Source organism: Phalacrocorax carbo, chromosome 11 (genome assembly GCF_963921805.1).
Source record: "Phalacrocorax carbo chromosome 11, bPhaCar2.1, whole genome shotgun sequence".
Lineage (NCBI taxonomy): Eukaryota > Metazoa > Chordata > Aves > Suliformes > Phalacrocoracidae > Phalacrocorax > Phalacrocorax carbo.
The window spans coordinates 9,663,249-9,679,701 of record NC_087523.1 but is presented as its reverse complement, the minus strand read 5'-3'; the positions used below and the strand labels follow the sequence as shown (position 1 = coordinate 9,679,701).

The following is a 16,453-nucleotide window of genomic DNA, read 5'->3' as shown; positions in this document are numbered from 1 at the left end:
TTAAGTCAAACAAAGGGCAAAGACTGCAAAGCACAAAGGGAGATTGGACCTTTGCTCTCTGGCTAAACTTCTAGATCCTCAAATGGTAATTACGAGGGGCACAACATTTACTGAAATAGGAGCTCAGTGCCCTAATATTTCTGATGATACTGGCCTTATTTTTTATTCATTCAAGGCTTTCTTGTTTTCATCACTGCTTCTCCTAAGCTAATGTCTCATCCACATTCTGCATCCATGCTGAAAAGGGCAGGAGCCACGGTTCAGGAGATGCAGCTGGAGGTAAGGGAGCTCACGTAGGCCAGAGGTAGGTTGGTTTATGCAGGTTCAGTGCTTCACCTTGTGCCCCGTGGGTGCCTCATTAGAGATGAGGCAGCTCAGCGCAAAGTGGGTTAACAACCCCCCAGGCTCTTGCTCCAGCTTTGGAGCGGCTGAGAGAAGGCAATCACCTGCCCCCTCTGTAATTCCTTCTGTAAATGGTTTGAAGAAAATTCCCTCCTTGGCTGCTATCATCACACTTCACTAGGGAAGAAATGCCGATACCAAAGAAGCTGAACCTCCTCCACCCACCACAAACATCTCCAGCAGCTTCCTCTCAGCTTTTAATGTCTCTTGAGGACAGCAGATGAGGAGGTAGATGTATTCCTCATATGAAACTGTGCATTACTTCATACTCGGCTCATATCTGTGCTTCCAAATTAAACACTATTTCTTGCACACAACTTTGAAGCTGCTGCCTTTCCCAGGGTTCCCAAGGATGGGCTGGAAGCCCCTTATCCAGCAGCAGAGCTGCTTGGGTGGCAACTGCACGCTGTGCGGCTTTCAGCATGCAAATGCTTGTTGGGGAGGTGATTTGGGAGCCTCCAGACCTCTCAGCAGTTCCTCAAACAATCGGACACAAGGGCAAGAGGGAAAAGCGGTAAGAGAGCCCCCAAAACAAGTTCATCAGCATAAATCTCCAGAGGAGCTGCAGAAAACTCTTACCACCACTGCAGCTGCAGGAGGTCCCACCCACACATCCCCATCTGCAGCTCTGCAGAGAGACAGTGAGGCAAACACAGGGTTTCCATGTCACGTGGCTGCAGGCTTCGTCCTTCATGCCCGCCAGCTGCTGACTGCCAGACAGACCTTCCCTCCCAGCTCTTGGGTTAAGCACACTCCCCTAGACCCCACAAAACGCTGTCAGGGGGCTCAGTCCTTGACGACTACTACTTCTCCCCCCACAACAGGGGCCTCCATCCCGTATCTGTAGTTAACCTGCACCCAACAAGCCCCTGGGCACTTTGCCCTCAAAGGTGTCATGACCCTCGACCAGGCTGTGGGTTTAATCACATGTAATTAATTAAGGGAACATCTCTGCAGCTTGAGAACTGCCCAGTTGCAAGTTCTCGCCCCTTTTTGGTCACTCTGGGCTCTGACTTGTATTTGCTCCTTTTTCCACCCCTGGCTGGGGCAGGAAATGTCACTGCTGGCAGCAATTTAACGCGGCTGATTTTAGTGCCTGTCAAGGGCTAAGTAGCAAGTGAGCGATTAGGGGATGGGCAGATTTCCGTCTCCTGAAGGCGAGGGCAGGAAGGTCAGAGAGAAAGCACCAGGCTACAGAGGGAAGCTCTGGAGGCCCCCAGCCCCTCGCAGCCCACCTCAGATGCAGGACACATCTCTAGCAGGCAGAAACAGCACCCTGGGTTTTCTTCTTGGATCTGCTGTTCAGGATGGATCTGGAGAATTTTGTACTTACTGGTTCCAAAGGAGGGAATTTGAGGGGTGAAGACCTGAGCATCAAAACTGTGGGTTTTAGACACAGCTGGAAAACAGTCTGTGTTTTCTCTCCACTGTGCGTCTGGGCAGCAGCACGTGGCTTCTGACCCATCCAATGCTGAATTAAAGTTATTTCCTAGCATCCTGGCTCAGAAATCAAGCATACTTGCAGCTTTTCAATATTCTCTCCTTTTCCCCCTTCACTCCCAAACTCACGCAAGGACAATACCTTTCTAAATGCATCTCCCTAGTGAAGATGTAAAAATACATAGGATCATTAAAAAGCCATCAAGGTTGTTCTACTGTAAAGTGCTCTTTGCTCTCCTGATAGCACCCTGGGAAAGTAAAAAGCAGCTGGGTCTTGCAGTAGTTTGTATTTCTCCTACTGAGGATTTTCAATTAAACATTTTGAACTTGCTTGTTACAAAAGGCCTTAAAAGTAAAACTAAGTTACATTACTTTGGACATTTTTTCATCAAGAAGAAGCAGCAGTCATCCCACTACAACTCCTGAGTAAAAATAATAAGGAAACAAAGTCAATGGCGTAATTATATAGAGCTCAGCAAAGCTGGGCTAATCTATATGTACTGTGGGAAGCCCCAAAACACAACTGCAAAGCAGCAGGCATAAAAATATCAGCTTTTAAACTCACATATAGAATTTCAGATTGTGTCTTGCAGAAACATGACGTTAGACTTCTACCGAATGAGATTAAAACACTACAGAAAAGATTATTATTCCTTCCACTGCTGCAACTAAAGCTTAGGTATTCAGCAGAAGGGACCTTTCCTACCACTTTTAAAAGTCAATCTGTTGCAGGATTTCCAGTGCAACTAGTGAAACTGAACTGGAAAGTGCGGTAACTGTGATCGTCCTCGGCACGTGAGCTATTTTTGCAGCTGAGTGGGTCTCTGGGTAACCTTCCACACTTGAGCAATTAATTCTAGAGTTGAAGGCAACTCTACACTCGAGGATCTTCAAAAGGGAAAGAGAAATCATGACGCCACCTTGGGTTCACGACTCTGATTCGTAACAGATGCGGGGACCGTAGCCCTTGTGGTCCTGTGTCAAGTCTGGAGACGTTTTGATGAATTCCGAGCAGATGGAGCATAAACACGATCCCTCATCCATGCACGTTTACCGCCTATCAAGTGATTGTGCATTCCCAAAAACTGTACTGGGGCTTAGCAGACAGACCTCCCACCCGAATACTTCACCCGCGCTCTCCAGCAGCGACAACCCTTTTCCCCTTTCTTTCTGACCACAACGCTACGCATCCAGGAACAAGAGGTACCAGACTTGAAACCCCAACCAAGAGGCTGGCAGGCTTGTCCAGTGACCCAACATGGAGACACAATGCTTGGCCTTATCCAGCACCAACCCTCCCTCCCACATCTCCTTCCCACCACAGGACAGCATCCCTGAGGCTGGAGGGTTTTGTGGTCTCATAAGAGGAACCCCACATGCCACTCACAGAGCTCCACAACACCCATCCTCAACCAGCAGCACGCAGACATGTCTCACGCGAGAGTCATCACTACTGAATGGGGACCCAAAGGCCTAAACCTGTCACCGCTAACTTACAACTTGCTCCTGAAGCCTGGATGTATTAGTATGGCGACTCTTCCCTTGCTAATATTCTCTGCCCTATCGCACACGTGCAGGCTTATCACAGGTTGTTTTTCTCATTTCTCTTCAAGAAAAATTAACATACGAGCAGATTTTTTTCTTTCCAGACAGACAGGATTTTAATATTATCCCTGTAAGTCAAAGCAATTTGAATGATTATCTCACTTAACGATACTGCTTGTGCTGCCTCCAAAATCGCATTCTGCTTCTACGAGTACCTGAACAGCTATTCATTTCTGTTTTACTAGCCTTCCCCCTTCCTCCCCACCATTTTCCGGGCACTTAGGGTGATTCAAACTACTGCCTGCCCTTTCAGCCTGGCGTTTTATTACTCTATAACCAGGTAGAAAGAAAGTAAACCTCTCCCTGCCCGATTAAATGATTATACTAAATCTTCTGCAGCCCACAGGAAATTAGCTAAGTTTGTTGAAAGGAAATCACTAATATTTGTTATCTCACACAATCACTTTAAGGGGATTACTGACTACACCTGCTGCCTATACCGTGCAACTCAGGCTAAGTACCAAATATCACAACAACAAAAAAAAGTCACCCCACTTAAACCACTCTAAAATGGTTTCTAAGAAGAGGGAGGTAAACATTTAAGTCACCAACACATCACCCCTGTTTGACCCCCCAAAAAAGTGACTTTGCCATAGAAGTCTGAGGTCTAACTCATGCTGCATGTGCAGCACCAAGTACAACTGGCTCCTGCCCTGTGCATATGGCTCTGGCTTACTGTTACTATAAAGTGCTGTTTGCTCATGCTAACAGCCTCTCCCTGTGCCTGGAAGCAAGGAGCAAACCAGCAGCTGCTCTGTAATGGATGCCCATAGCAGCCATGACTCGCTGTAATTTGAAGGCAATATTAAGAAGAAACAGCCATTACACAAGCAAACATGGTTATTTCCACTGCAGAAGGTATTTAATTTCCTGCTTGTTGCTGTTGCCTAGACAGGAGGACAGCATCATCCTGGGGAACATCCCTGCTACTGGGATGCAGCACTGGATGGTGGTGTCCCCAGAACATGAAGACTCTCAACACGCAACGGCACAGCCTACATAGATGGAATTTGCTTCCACCTGTGCTCAGCTACCAGCAAAGCCTCTAAGTACCTAGTCAGGACAATAGGGAAAGACGCTACTTATCACGGGTCCACGGGACGTGGGAATAATCACAAGACAGAGCTCACCGCAGACACTTTGTTCACGACGTCCCTCGCGACAGCGAGGCCCTGCGCGAAGGTGCGGGCGGCCACGAACGCTCGCGTCACTTGTAACTTGAGCTTCCGTGGCACGTCCCCAAAGGGCTTCAGCTGCTCGGTGTACTTGCTGACGCACTCGAGGTACTCGTCCGTGAAGTGGTACTGAGGGTTGACCAGCCGGAACATGCGCTCCAGCAAGCGCGCCCAGAACTCATTGAGCATCTCCTCCAGGTTGACGTTGCCACCCACGTAGTACCGCTTCAGCTCCACGAAAAGGTCCTTGAACAGCTCCGAGTTCTGCATGTACAAACGGCCGTATGTCCGCACAAACATGTCGTTCAGCGACTTCTCGGCATTTTCGAGAAGTTCTTTGAAGAACTCTAGAAAAGAGGAATAGAAGCCATGGTAAACACCAGCACTGGGCTGTGTATTCACACATTTCTACAACCGCTGCCATTGCTTAACTGGAAAATTCAATGCAATGAGACCATTGCCGGAACAAAATGGAAAGTTAGAGGACTCCCTAAAAATTTTCAAAAAACTTATGTTCTTAAAATCCTTGATTATTCTTCATAAACCAACCCCACAACCTCCCTCCAGATCCAAACACTTGCAAGAGTGAAACCTCTTGTGAGACAAACCTGAATACCATGACAAAAGTCAGCAAAATGGGAAAAAACAAAACAAAACCAAACACAAACCAAAAACAACAAAATTTTTCAAAGCACAAGACTATCGGAAAGCAAAAAGAAAAAAAGATATTTTTTTTGTTTTGTTAAACAGACCTTTTGCTCAAGTGGGTCTTTCTTGTCATTTCTTGTCAATTAGTTTTCAGGAATGATCATAAGCCAGCCTCAAAAATTAACACATTTTAATACATTTTAAAAATAAACCCAAAAATCTACCTGCAGGTTCTTTCTCCTGTTTTGCAAGTTTGTCAGCTCTGGGGCAGGGCCTGTCTCTAATTACCTAATTGGTCCTGATTGCAGACAGGGCTTCAGATGTTTGTGGTAGTACAAAAAAACCACCACAGTTAAGCCAGAATTTGCTCAAAATCCAAGGGCTAAACACTTGGCACAAGAACGACAAAAAGATTTTTCAGGTGACAGTGGTCGGATGGGGGCCCTTGGGCTTCATCACCTTCTAAAAGCAAATCCCCAATTCAGTTCACCCTCCCAGAGCAACAGACAGCCTGGTGCCGGAGAGCGGCCACTGCCGAAGCGCCGTCACCGCATCTTGGCAGTGTATGATATACACCTCCGATGCCGATAACGAGCTGACCTGACGATGTCTGGCATGTCAGATGCATTTGCCAGGTCAGTTTAAAGAACATGCCCCACCAAGACAGTGCCACTAAAGCCTTGGCACATGGGCCTCAGTGAAGACCACCCTACTGCAAAGCCTTTGCCTTGGAGATTTGGTGTAGATGAACTAAATGAAAATAAAAAATAAAAATAGGGGAGGGGTCCACGAAATCAAATGGATTTGGGCCATTTTGGAAGAAGCCCCCCGCTGTGTGGCCTTGGGAAGGAGCTAGGGCGAGCAAGGGTAGGTGCTGCCGGGACAAACCATCACAGGGCGGCGGTGCTTGCGCCGGGCTGCCGCCCGTTTGCTCCAACCCCGGGGGGCACGCCAGCACCCTGGGGCGCGGGCGCAGCCTCTCCACCACCACGCACGGCGCAGGCGAGGAAGCGTATTATTTTATGCATGCCACCAGCAATTGAGGATTCTGACCTCTGCTTTTCTGTGACTCATATTCAATAAATATTTTTTAATAAAACATGCCTCTGTGGTTTTTTTAATCCTCAAAGGAGTAATGTTTAGAGCCAGAAGTTGTTAGAAGGGGCTGGGGGGGGGGGGAATATTTTGGCCCAGTGTGAATTTAAACCTTGTTAAAATGTATTACAAGTATGCTGAAGTTCAGATTTTCGTCTTCAAAGTGCTCCAGTACAAACAAAGCCTAACAGAGAAAACATTTTCTGGAAAAACTGAAACATTCTTCGAGTTCCTGATGAACAAAGTCATGGGGCTCGGGGCCCGACATGGCTGTATATAATGCAGCCTCTTAGGAGCACAGGAGAAATGATCCAGGGAAGAAGAGATTGATTTCAAACACCCGACACGTCCTCTGTCCAGTATCAGCAGGAACCTCCACTTTCGTTCCCATGACTGGCATTTCCTCTCCAGGAAGATTTTTTTCTGTTGAGTTTATACTATAGAGATTAGCTTGGTGTATATTAATTTCTAATCCACTTAATCATTTTGAAGGCTCACTTCCTTCCTTTGCTCAGACCTTTCAGTATCACCAAATAAGTTGTTTATTTAAATATTTTCATGCCAGGCACAAGAGCTGGCAGATGCATCAGCAAGCTCTTCAAAAAGAATTAAGATTTTGAAATTACATTGATAGGAAATCTATTAAATACTTCCAACCACAAGTCTAAAGGAACCCAAAATAATGTTTTAAGCCAGGAAAGTTATCTCAAGTAATACATCCATATTATCATAACCATTTTACTCTCCTGCCCAAACTCCCTTTATTGGTTACACTCCAAAGTGAAAGTTGAATAAACTGTATCCAGGCTTTAGTGCACTTCATCTCTTAGCAATTTTTCATGTGGGCTATAACCTATAAAAAAATGCAACCTAATTAGCAGCAAATACCTGTGCACCTGCAGCCTTCCAGCCAGCAGCCTTTCCTTGCCCAAAAGGAAGATAAATAAAGGAAATGAAAACTTCCCACCAAAGCAGCCACTTCTAAAACCCCAACAAACACTGCTGAAGGAGGCACCACGTACGTGCAAAGCCATCATTTCTGGTTCACGCGCCAGCCAGCGTTTTCATAGGCAGAAAACATCCGTTCTCAAGTGCCACTTTCCAAATAAGAAGGGGAGGACAGAAGAGGCTGTGTGTCTGCAGCACGGCATCGGCACCCACCCTCCCACCTCGTGAAGCTTCCCCGCCAGCATGTGCCTGCATCCCTGAACCGTGCCGGACGGGACACCCTGGTGACTGGCGCCGGTGCCTTGGCCCATGGGTGGCCTTGCTGGCACCTCGCAGCTCCTGGGGTGGGGATGAGGTTGGGAAGGTGGGGAGGAGCGATGTCAAGCACGGCACAGGGCTGCCCCGCGCCAGCAAGCGGGAACGGACCCACTGGTAGGACATGCATGGCAAGTAGCTTGCATCTTCTTCCATGCAATGCACAGCTGTTGCATTAGGCCTCAACTCAGTCAGCAGCAGGGATTAAACTATACATATTTCTATATATGTGTGTGTATATATGTATATAAAATTATTTACTGTAGCTGTTGGCATACTACAAGTCTGCATCCTCAGTTTCTGTCTCTCCTTCAAGAAATCAGCCTGGGGACAGCAAGGAATATTAAGCTTTTCTTTGTGCAAACCATGAGCATAGACATCTGCAACAAAGAGAAGAAAGCCCAAAAGTTCTTTTTATGACTTAGATGCTAATCTGACTAGTAACTCCCTACATCTAATTAGATATTAATTCTCCCCTTCACAGAAACAAGCTGATTAGCAAACACCAACATAACCCAGCATTAACCTTGCCACTACAAGAAGAAAAATGGCAGGTTCCTCTTTATGTCTTGACTGTTTGCTGGGTAAAATAAATGACCACCTTTCATTTGTATTAGAAGTTGACTTGTTCTCAAACAAAGAAAACACACAAAGGCCTCGGTTGCTTATTTTACAGCACTGTAAAAGCACGTTTTACAGCTGTGTTGCAAGCAATCTGTACTCATTAAATTATCACTCTGACAGGCTCCCTGTGAAAAGCTGTCAAATGCAAACATTTTTCACAGACGACAAATCATACTTTGCCAGAGCTCTCCGAGACGCTGCTATCCGGAGGGGTGGCAGGCTCTCTTTTCCCTACCGGTTATCTTGTTTAAAATCCCAGAACAAGGGCTGGCCCCTCTGTCGACAAACAGGCACAAGCACATACACAGTGCTGGGAAGGGCTTCGCTAACTGACCCGCAGGAGCAGCATGTGGCTTAAAGGACTCCCTGGTTCTCCTAGCTAAGAGCAGAACATGGAGAGACGTCTGGGTTACCCAGAGAGGAGAGACTGCAGACAAGGCGCCGGGCTGACGTGGCCCAGCCAGCTCTGGTCCAACCTGATATGGGAGGCAAGTCCACATTTTACTACCTCAACCCATCTCAGCTAAGCCCTGCTGATGCAAAGTCATCTTGTTGCTCGGGGTGATGCTCAGGAGGGTGAGAGCAGGGGCAAGGGTACCAGCACTGCTGTCCGCAGAGTGCAGCCAAGCTGCCCGGTGGGACCAGAGCCACAAAACCTTTCCTAATGCCAAGAAGAAACTTTAAAATTTGTCTGTATTGCAAAATAAATCCTGTGGATGCTACGAACTTTGATGCTCAAAGGAAGATGACATTTCCAGTGCAATTAACTTTTAGAGACAGAAAAGGCAGTGACCTGCAGTCAGGCAATCTAAGGCTCTGGGCTCTGTTTATTCTTTTAACCCATTCGAATTTCAGGGTAGAATTTCAAATGCCCAACACTCAGGGAAAGCCTGAGATGTCATGAAACAGTAAGAAAGACTAGATGTAACATATCTGCTATTTCTGCAATAAGAATCCTAGAAAAGAAGTCTCTGCTTTTGAACAAACCCTTCTATAAAAGAGCACAGTGGGAAAACATAGCCATAGTTACTTAGCAATTTCCTTTTTTCAGGTATTAAAATGTATTACCTGTTTGCAGCTTGAGGGCAGACCAGCCCTGCCAGTAACCTAGCGCAGGAGAGTGCCACACCTCCCCAAGGTGCTTCCACTTGACATCAGTTTCCACTGCCAGAATTACTCAAAACAATTTTTCTTCTGAATTGCAGATACATGAGCTACTCAAAGAAACACAATCACTCCACCCACTGTGGGGCACAGGGCAAATCCTACCTGCAGACAATACATGCACTTCCTTTGACTTTTGTACCCAAAATTATTTTTGATCTTGGATTCATAGGTCTCATCTGAAAATATCCTTTTTTTAAGTAAGAAGGGATGCAACATTTTCCTATTCCTCATGTTAACATTTTCAGATATATTAAGAGTGGGATTTTCATAAAAGAGGGCTTTTGATAAGGGCAGCCCACTGCTGTAGGGCACAGTCCTACAAAGGCAGCTCCTGGAAATTAGATGAACACATCAAAGGGGCGCATTCCCCTTCACCCACCGGCAGGTTTGGCATTTCCCTACAAATGCTGGTGACAGAACCAGCAGCAAAACTGCCTGGCCTGAGCTGCCTCCTGCCACCACCTGCCCCTCAGCAAGACCAAAGAGCCGGTGTCCTCTGCCCCTCCAGCCATGCTCCAGGCAGGGAGCCCTCAGGGCTGAACCCACAGCTGACCACCACAGGAGTGCCACGTTTTGCCTCGAATTTTCTGATCTTAAGGAATGAAATGCTTTTATTTCAGAGAATAATTTCCTGCTCCACGGCGCCCTGCCTGCTCTTCTACCAGAAACTGCAAGAGTGAAACCATGAGCGACCCAGGGCTCAGCACCAAAAATCCAGTTTTTAGAGCAGAGAAAACCTTAACTGCGGTGCAAAAGAGGCAGAGTGTCTTACCCAAGAGCTCAGCAAGGCCATTGAGCCAACGTGCTCTCTAGAGATGCCCATCTGTTGGCCATGTCTGGGTGTGCTGGTGTCCTTCCCAAAGGAGACCAGGGCTACCACCCATCTTTCTGATCCCAAAGGCCACCTGACATCCTGTGTTTCCCATGCACCAGGTTTGCTTAGTTTAGAGCTGTGCTTTCAATTGGCCTTATTCTGTTTGAGGTTTCCAAATTAACTACACAGATACCAGGTAGACATGCAATTACTCAACACGCCTTAAAAAACAAATAAAACCAGGCTCAAGCATGCAGAGGGAACATGCTGTATTTTTATGGGCACAATTAATTAGTTTCAGATAATTTGCTACCCAGCTTTTTGGGTATACTCTTAATATGTTGTTCAGGTTATGATTAATTCAGGACCGTCTGTCTTATTGAAACCTTTAATTTGCTTGTCTGTACAGACAATTATGCTTTCTAGCATGTACAGGAGAACGCTGCCACAAAGAGATTAATTATATTTTCTCATAAAATGGTTTACTCAGAATATGTCCACAACAGCAAGATGGATTCCCGGATGAACACTCTTGCCCAAGCCGCGGCCCCAAAGGCTGTGCTGCAGAGGGGCTGGCGCCAGCAGCATCCCAGCGCCTTCGCAGAGGTGCATCTGTGGATGCAAACTCCACCCTGCAGCTGCTCCTACCATGTGAAGAAAAATTCAATCCAGACAGATAAAAGGAATTTAGAGGAAAAGAGATGAATATTTCACAGCTCTTTTCACCTCAGAGGTGAAGCCATCCGTAGCCATGCCATCTACTCCAAAGGATAAAGAGATTTTTTTTCTTTTTTTCTAAATGCGCCTCATTACTTTTAACACGCCTTCACTTCCTTTATTGCATATACTGCATTTGTAATTTCCACCAAGGAAAAACAAACCATAGCTTAACAACCTTTTTCCAGAAGTGTTGAGAAACCGATGAATACATAGTGTTAACACATTTATTGAATATGAACTCAGGAAGGGCAGGGCAAATCCACAAGCTGTTTCTCTGTCCTGTTTTCAAACATGTGTTAGCACTTACTGACATGGGAAGAACTCTTCCGTGGAGTTTGAAGTAGTACAGGCTTAAATCACACCAGTATCACAGCAACAGCCGCAACATGTGAACCTTGGAGAGCTGGGAGGCCCAACAACATCTCCCAAAACTTTGCTTGATTAATGAAAGGTTTCAAGACAACAACAACAACTGGGCTGCAGCCTCATAGGAGAAAAAACAACCACCAAAAAATGGGATTTCTAAAACTTGTTGTTTCTTGCGGGCCCAAGAACACAATCTTCATCTGCACCCTGGGACTGGCAGGAGCCCAGAAGAGCAGGGAAGAAGCTAGAACACAGCGCGAGATCACCATCATCACACTGAGACCAAGCTCATTAAAGGACTAAGAAGCAGTGAAAGGGGGGGGAGACAGTATGGAGATTTTTGTCTGTGATTCAAGAAGCAAAGAGCAGACATTGCATCCTGCTGCGCATTAACATTCACACCATGAATTAGGAAAGCAGCAACAGCAAAAATGCCCTTGGTCCCCTCTTGGTCCATCCCGCTCTGCCACACACCGTGCAGTAGGACAAGCCCAGCCTTCAGTCTCCTCATCCCCGCTTCCAGGAAGAACTGTCACTGCTCATGCATCCCGTTCTGGGTCAGCCACAGCAGGTTTCTCCTGCTCCTCCCATGCTGCTTCCTCCCCAAGCAGCAGGTCGTTCATTCCCAGCCCTTCCATCCTCCTCCTCATGACTACAACTCAATGGCCACCTTCCCCAACGCACCTCCCTTGCTGCTTCTTCCTTTTCACTGTGCTCATTCCTCAATCTCAACTGACCTTTCAAACACACCAACTTCCCACCCCAAAAAGCAAACACCACCTACAAAATCTGAAAGCGAATTCCTTCAGGTTGCCTCCCACATAGCCCCATTCGCATGCGCTTTCCAGCACACGCACTAAGGTATTTCACACAGATGTATTATTCCAAGCCTCCCTCCCTCCGACTCTGGTGAAGGGCCTGAGGAGGACCTGTGCTGCTGAGCAGTGGGGACGGCTTTCTCATTCCTGTTAACCTTAGTTCCCCTCATCTCATTATATTTACACTTACAGCTCTTCCCGCTAGGGCCACCTCTCTTATTTGCTCATCCAGCATGCAAACAGCTGGACACTAAGATGTTACAGCACATTTAACACTAACAAAATAGTTCCGACTCTGTGCCAGTGGAACATCTCATGCCCAAGCCCACCACGAGACCCCCAAAACACCACCAACTCAAGGGGCATCCAGAGGAGCAGCTCCAAGACTACACAAGCAATGAGAGCCTGCACATCGGCCAGGCAGCTCCTTTGTGCAGGAAGGAGGAAGAGAGAGTTAATTTTAAACAGACAAACAATAGCTCATTGACTGGTTGACAGCAATTGGTAACCAAAGAGCACCAGGCACATTTCCTGTAGCCAAGTATAAAGCATGCTGTCCCCATCTTTGCTTTTGGAAAAAAAGCCCAAGAGGGTAAGAGCAGTTTACCTGGGATCTTAGCAGCAGAACTGCCTGGATCTGAGATGGCAGAAGGCTGTTTGATCCCTCCAAGCTAAAACAGAAAGTGGTTTTGCCCATTGCTGAAGTCTTTCCTCAGTTACGAAATCAAGTCTCCCTCTCCCCTCCCCCCCCAACCTACATGGCAGGAGCCCCCCCTGCTTTGAGATCTCCTCCTTCTGGGATGACTTAACCTCAGGATCTTTCTGAGCCTCCCAAAACAGAGGTCTGGTCCCCCACTGTCAGAGGAGCATCACCCTTCTCAATGAGCAAGACTAAAAATCACGGTGGATTATGGACCTCCTTAAAAATCTCCAGATGGAGAGGAGGCAGTTAAAAGAAAACAAAGAACAAACAAACTTCTACTGTACAAGCAGCAGAGAATTTGTTTCATTATTGCTGCAGTGAGTGGGAAAGCACAAACAAAAGCCTGCAAGTGGGATTTTCTAAAGGAAGTGTGTTGGTGGTTGTTCCTCCTGCTTGTCCTAAATCACTCCAACCCCACTCCAGGCAAGAACAAGTCTGAAACTACGTCTGAAGGACTGGCTCTCAGCAACTGCTTCTTCTGCAAAATCTGGGGGACCTTCCCACTGTTTTCTGCCCTGGTTGGTACGTGTGTTTGGTGCCATCTCTTTCTGGAGAGGGAAGAACAAGGCTGTGCCTTCATCTAGACATGAGTGACAGCAGATAGACAAAACTACTGTATTATTTGTATGTTGATGATGCAGTCATCATGGGCACGCTCGCCAGAGGATGGGTTGTAATGGTAGAGCTCTCTCTAACACATAAGATTTATTCAGAAGCACAAACACCACGCAGCTGTGGCACAGCAAGCAAAGGTCCACTAGGTCTCTACTCTCAGCCCTCCTGCTGTGCCGCAACGCCTGGAGCTGCCTCCTGCGGAGGTAAGTGTGCCAGCAGCCAGGACTAGCCCCACAGTCCTGGGTGCCACAGACACAGGGAACCCTAGCACACGAGAAGGACAAGGCCCCGGGTCTCTGCTCTTGCAGGCAGCTTCCAGTAAAAATGTTAACGTGAGATGAAGGTCCCCAAAGGGCAGTTATTTTGGTAAGGTGGAGCGCCCCGATGGGCTGCCAAATTCTAACTATAGAGGCGGTGGGCTGGGAACCTGTGGGGCTCGTCTTTCACCGTTTGCCTCTGCAATGCCTGGAACAGCAGAGAGGAGACCACCAAAAGCTTTCCCTTGTCCCTCCTGTGCCATTCCTGACTATTAATACTTCCCAGCCACACATCCCACTGTCCCAGCACACAGCCCTGGTAAGGCCTACCTGGAGACAGCGGCTGGAAGCCACAGGCTATCTGAACAACAAAACCTAAATTCAGAAGCGAGATTACAGTTTTGTGTGTGTGTGTCCCAGTTTCAGCATTTTGTAAGGTGTTTGGCCATGCTCCCTGACTAGTCACTTGGACTCAGCCACAGCCCAGTTGCTGGAAGTAATTTGTGCACCCAGAAGTAACACAGGGCTTGCACTAGGAGATCAAGGGCACCCTGGGATGCTGCAAAGTTGCAGGCCACGACCACCCTTTATACCTGTGGCTTCTTTGCCCAACACAGACACAGAGGCCACATGCAGAGGTCCCTCTCTGGGCCCCCTGCCTGGTCCCTACGCAGCAGAGGGATGGGTGCACCATGGTCTCGGGGACCCCTGGCTGGCTCATGCTGCCTAGTTTTGGTTTCTTCCTGCTCACTGTCCCAAAGGGGTTTCATTTTACACCTCTATTTGTTTTCTCTTAAATGCTAACAGAAAAGTCAGGGGGAGCAGATCGGAAACGGGACTCTTGGCATTTAATAGCTTCCCAGATGCTGGCTCAGGCTGTGCTGTTTCATGCAAATCCTTCTGTTCCATCGGCACTGGGAACACCAAACCTACTGCCAGCCCAGGCAGAGACACACCATCTCATGCTCGTCTCCTCTACAACAAGGGTTGCAGAAGCTTGCTTGCCTTCCCTAAATCCAGAGCATGCAGAAGAAAGAGACAAGACTTGGTTTAAGTGCAATAGGAAAAGCGCTTGTGAAATGCAGGAGCAGGAGAACAAGCAGCCGCTTGCCAGGCTGAGCCCCGCCGGGCAGAGGCTCAGTGGGCCCTCTGCTCACAGGGGCTCGGGGCTCTGTCTGCCCTAATCACTCTGCAACCAGCCTATTAAAAAAAAATTAATTTCTCCCCCCAGAAAAGGCCTGGCACAACAGTTAAATCTTCTGAGAGATTCAGGAGGTATCTTTAATAAGAAAAAAATAAGAACATCTTATCTAGGAAGCAACAGAATAGCAGAAATGCTGAAGAAGAGTTATGGGCTATGTCCTGTCCCTGCTCCAATTCCTCAAAACAATTTCCCTGAAGCACTGCTTGGATAGCACAGACCCCGGCATGGGAAACTTCAGCCTGAAAGGGCAAAAGAGGGGAAAGTTCCCATTTAATAAATGGGACCAAGCATTTATGCAGTCATAATGTCACCATTAATCCTATTAGTGTTATTAATCCCTGGGATAAAGAAGGGGGGTTCTAACTAGCTAAGATGAAACAAGGGAAGGAAGATTTGAAACACACACACCCACTTTTTTCTTTCTTTTAAAAGCCCTGACTGCTATAACCACTTCTGTGGCATGAGGCGTCACTGCAGTTGCACAGCTCTGTGGCTTGCCCATGGTTGTCACTGTCATGGAGGGAGATGCTTACATGGCCAGAGAACCTCAGCCACAATTTTCTCAATGAAGCCCATAAATGTGTGTCTGAGGTCATGTATGCCAGAAAAAAACCAGCAAATCTTCACCTAGCAATGGGGAATCTGACAACTCCCAAAGTATTTTTTTATTTTATTAGAAAAGCATTTCCCTTACTGCTGAAAATATATCCCTTACTGCCACACTGCAATTGGACTAGTTGTTTAAATTACAACAGGAGAGACACCCAGGAGCATACATAGCTGTACTATAAGCAAATATTTAGACAGGATATGTAAGATATGGGACTCCAAAGCTCCAGTCTTCTCCCCGTGTCTGCAAACCAAACACACACAGGAGGATCTGATGCTGTCACATTATGCATCAGGAGCCAAAATGACTTCTGGTCAGCCCTTTGGGGATGGATAATCAGCAGCTTGTTCCATGCTCCCGATTAAGAGGAGATAATACTTTCCTGTATGGCTTTCGTGTCAGATCAGAGCAATTCTGGCAACAGTTCCAACAGCACACAGCGCTCCAGCAACAGCTGATGCAAATGCTGCAAAAGCCACGGGGCATCACAGCCTCCATCCAAAGGACATGCCACCACTTCGACTATCCTTTTGCATCAGCAACTGCTGCAAAGGTCACACACATAACGGAGGCAGCACGGGTTTGCCTCTCCTCTCAGACCTGAACGTCAAGGCTGAGAGATTAGCAGCCAGAGAACCCACAACAAAGATTTTGAAAGAGCTGGAAGACATGGTTTGCTGCTTGAGCTGCATCCTGGAGTGGCCTTTTGCAGCACAGGGATGCATCACTGTGCAAGAGATGCATTCGTCCCACTTGCTGGAAGGCCAGTTAAGTGAAGTGAATTCAGTCTCTGCAATAACGCGTCTTGCCTGCTCAGTCCCTCGACACAGCTGTAACGCAGAGGATTTCTCATTAAACAGAGGAAGGTGCATTTTGTGTCAACTTTATTTTCATTTGAATGGATTTAGCTACTAGCAATGAGGCAGC

At 47.2% G+C, this 16,453-nt stretch overlaps 1 protein-coding gene across 1 annotated transcript in view; it reads right to left on the bottom strand.

The window, feature by feature from the left end:
• GPC4 (glypican 4) overlaps positions 1–16,453 on the bottom strand; it is a 68,758-nt gene that overhangs the window by 18,466 nt on the left and 33,839 nt on the right. The window contains exon 3 of the mRNA XM_064462969.1: positions 4,578–4,969. Coding sequence (XP_064319039.1) covers positions 4,578–4,969 — 392 coding nt within the window. The remainder of the gene's footprint in view (positions 1–4,577; positions 4,970–16,453) is intronic.